This window comes from Carica papaya, chromosome 5, assembly GCF_054855325.1.
Source record: "Carica papaya isolate Zhongbai chromosome 5, ASM5485532v1, whole genome shotgun sequence".
NCBI classification, from domain to species: domain Eukaryota; kingdom Viridiplantae; phylum Streptophyta; class Magnoliopsida; order Brassicales; family Caricaceae; genus Carica; species Carica papaya.
The window spans coordinates 43,136,172-43,139,976 of record NC_142313.1 but is presented as its reverse complement, the minus strand read 5'-3'; the positions used below and the strand labels follow the sequence as shown (position 1 = coordinate 43,139,976).

The 3,805-nt window shown below is 37.1% G+C and overlaps 1 protein-coding gene across 1 annotated transcript; it reads left to right on the top strand.

Annotated features, from left to right (window-relative positions):
* Positions 1-538: 538 nt before the first annotated feature.
* LOC148266138 (uncharacterized) lies at positions 539-2,747 on the top strand. Its single transcript, XM_088220560.1, has 3 exons — positions 539-2,086; positions 2,177-2,344; positions 2,445-2,747. Exons 1-3 carry the CDS (start codon positions 557-559, stop codon positions 2,745-2,747), a joined length of 2,001 nt encoding a protein of 666 aa, XP_088076686.1. The 5' UTR covers positions 539-556.
* The last annotated feature ends 1,058 nt before the right edge of the window (positions 2,748-3,805 follow it).

Genomic DNA, 3,805 nt, shown 5'->3' with positions numbered 1-3,805 from the left:
GTTAACATACATCACTTCATCACGCTGCAAGAACTTTATAGTAGTTTTATATTTATTTTTAGTTGAAGAATGATCAATATTAATTTGACCAGAATCAACACTGAGACATCGGTAATTATTGTAATTTGAGGAAAATCAATGCATATACAAAATATAATATAAATATAAAAGTTATCTTGCATTTCAAAAGAAAGTTATTTGACACAAAGTGTGCACTAACACTTAATTAGGTTTCTCAAAATCTACCCTTCTTTGTAATATAATGTTCCTACCAACTCCTTTACAGATTTAGCTGAAATTAATTTTAAATTTCTCATAAATGTGAAATTACTGATCATAAAAATTTGGTGAAAATTGAGAAAATAAAACATTTATTTATAATGAGTAGATTTTATTACCAATCTGTAGGGTGAAAATCCTCAAAATAATTGATTTAATATCTAATTGGCTAGCGTGAATCTCAAGTAAAGGCTTATAAAAAGGCTAGACCCTTTCTTTTCTGTACACATCCCTCATTTCACATTTCGTCAGCCACCAACCACTACTCAGAATACTCATGGAATCCATCCTCCTTTCAAGAATTGAGAGGAGACCAGTGAGAGTGAGAAGATCTATAACAAGACCAGTCGCTGTAGCCACCGATGATGTTGATCGGATCAGTTCGCTTCCTGATCATCTTCTCCACAAAATCACCTCGCTCTTGCCGCCGGAAACTGCTGCCCAGACGGAGATCTTGTCAAAACGATGGCTGCATCTCCGGCGCACATCTTCGACCATTGATCTCAAAGAGGCTTTCTACCGTAAGCCATATACACAGGAACGACGACAGGTATTCTCTAACTATATCGAAACTATCATGACTCGACATGAAATGTCCAAACTTGAAAGGCTCACCCTGCAAACAAGTTTGCCCCTTGATGACCGGCTCGAAGTTCTGGTCAGTAATCTTTTACAGGTAGCCATGGAAAATGAAACTAAGAATATTGAATTATCCTTTGCTCTGGGTCGTCATGGGCCTACCAAGGAAGGTTACTACAGTTTACCAGAAGTTCTTTTCGTGTCTGATTCATTAATTACTTTGGGTTTAGAAGCTTGTGTATTTGATCAAATTAATCATGTACAGTTGGTTGCACTGGTAGAACTTTCGTTGACCGAAATCATTTTCTCGGAGGAAATCTTCGACACTTTACTCAACGGTTGTCCTTCATTGGATAAGTTGACCCTCGCGAACTGTCACGGATTATTCAACCCGGAGGTGATAAGCCCTCGAATGAAAACACTGGAAATTAGGTATTCCCCACAAATCTTAACAGTGATGCTTGACGTCCCATGTTTGGAGAATTTAACCTACTCAGGAGACATGAGTCAACTTAGACTCCAATCAGGGCCTGGTTGTCCTCTGATGACTTCCCTCATCTTGTCATATGTTACCCTTGACCGATTATCATTCGAGTTAATAGTATTAAGTTTCCCAGATCTTCAAAATCTCATCTTGTCCAACTGTAGAGTTTTGGATTTTCAAAGTATTCCAATCATGACTCTCCGAGGGTTGGAGATTGTGAACTGCCGTACTCCAAACCTGCGGCTTCCGCTTATTACTCCCAACCTTAAGTTTCTTCGCATGTGCAATTTCCTGGAACTAGGTACTTTAAGGCCTTACTTGTGGCTGCTTGCGGCAAACATCAGATCTATCTCACTGGGATCAAACATTCGGCTTGAGCCTGAAATGGTGGAGAAGATCATGTCTGGGTGTCGATCTTTGGAGAATTTCGCCTTGTTGTTCTGTAATGGGTTTGAGCAACTCATAATTCTTAGCAAGAGTCTGAGGACTTTGTCGGTGGAAAACTGTCCGTCCTTGGTTAATTGTGAGATTGATGCTCCAAATCTGATTTTCTTCAAGTATGCCGGCCAGTCTATCAACTTCAGCCAACTCGATGCCTCCGAGGACCTCACTGCTGATATCCGTATTCTGCCGTGTAATCTCTACTTTCGCATGTCTGATGAGACCCAGATTACAAATTTGGTTAAGCTTCTCCTCCATGTCCCTCATGCTGAAGATGTTACGATCATTGACAGCTCTTACCGGGTTCGTATGTGCCGGTGATGGTGATAAATTTTTTAGTTAGATCTTGCTTGCTCTAAATCTAATATATTTTGTTTGAGAAAATTGTCTCAGGTGCATGAAAGGAGAGACCGGAAAGTGCTGAAGGAGCCACGCCATGTTCTGTTCAGGACAAGCTTTGAAGAGATTAAGATTGTGAAATTTTTCACTGAGCTTTTCAATGATCTGGTTACCCTTAAGATTTTCTCGATATTTATGGGACAAATCAGCATTGAAATGAAGGTACTGAGTTCCATAGCTTAATTTGCTTTCTTCTCATCGTATATAATAAATAGATAGATATACACCATGCAATGCCTTATTAATATGATTGATTTTTCAGTTTAAGGAATTTGCTGAAAGGAATGACACCAAGCAGAAGTCTTCAAAATCTACTTCCCATGACTGTCTCCAAGACCAACTTACAGAAATCAAGATGGAGGAATTTGTGGGCAACCTTCATGAGATGAAGCTGCTGGAATTTCTACTTGGCAATGCACTTTTTTTAGAGTCTGTCTCTATCTCATTTAAGAATATATGCCCAAGAAGTCATTGCGTCCATATCATGAAGAAAATCCAAGAGCTCCACAAGATTTCCGGAAATCTCAGAATTTCATTTGTTTCAGTGCTTGATCACAATGGATGATCAGCTCAAGGAGATATTCACTTTGGAATATTTGCACCTAATAAGTTGTGTGTTAATTATTCTGGATGCTTTATTTTCTTGGCTGTAGAATTTTGCTCATCATACTCTTTTGTTTTTCTCGAATAACAAATTATAAATGCTGATTTCCTGTCTTGCATGTAAGCCATTCGATTTTTTTTGTTTGAAGAACTAGCTCATCGAACATGATCTCTTGCATGCTAGAAACCAGGTTACATTTTTTTTTCTAATTAATTTATATCTATGAGAAAATTAATATAGAATATACTCCAAAAGTAATATAATTATAAATGAATATTCATTAGAACTAATCTCAAAATTAATACAAGCTAATTATACATTAGCAAAGGTAAATAAAATATATATGATCTTCGAGGTGGATTTGAGAAACCCTATGATATAATCAATTGGGGCTTCCTGCTGAGGATGTTAGAGAAGATTCACTTTTGAAGAAGGAGGCCATGGTTAAGTCAATGTGCCTCTATAATTATCATGCCTATGCTTGTCAATGGTTCTCCTTCACAAACCTTCCTTGTGTAGAGAGGTTTAAGATAGGGAAATTGTTTCTCTTTACCTTCTTATTTAATATAGTGGGGAAATGAGTGATGTTTCGCAAAGCAAACTAGGAAAACATTTTTGAAAGTGTAAAGAAAGATTCGAAGCTCCTAAAAGTCATTTTGCTTCAATTTTTAAATGATACAGGTCATCTTTAGAGGAGATCAGTTAGGAGGTAAATAAGTACTGTAAGATCGCCTCTGGCCATAAAAATCACGTTAAAGAGAGTGATATAGTGAGTTAACAGGTGAGCATTAGTGAAGTCAATGAATAGACAAAGACTATTATATGCAAAGGTTGGCTCCATACCTTTTGAATACCTGAGCCTTCATCTGAATGCTTGTTTATCCTTAATTTAGATGTCGAAGCTTGTTATCGGCAATACGTATTCTAAGTTAGCATGATTGAAAAACATGTTCTTATCTAGTGGTAATAGTGTATTATGATTTATTTGGTTGGCACAAAAAGAAAAAATTTCAAGTAAA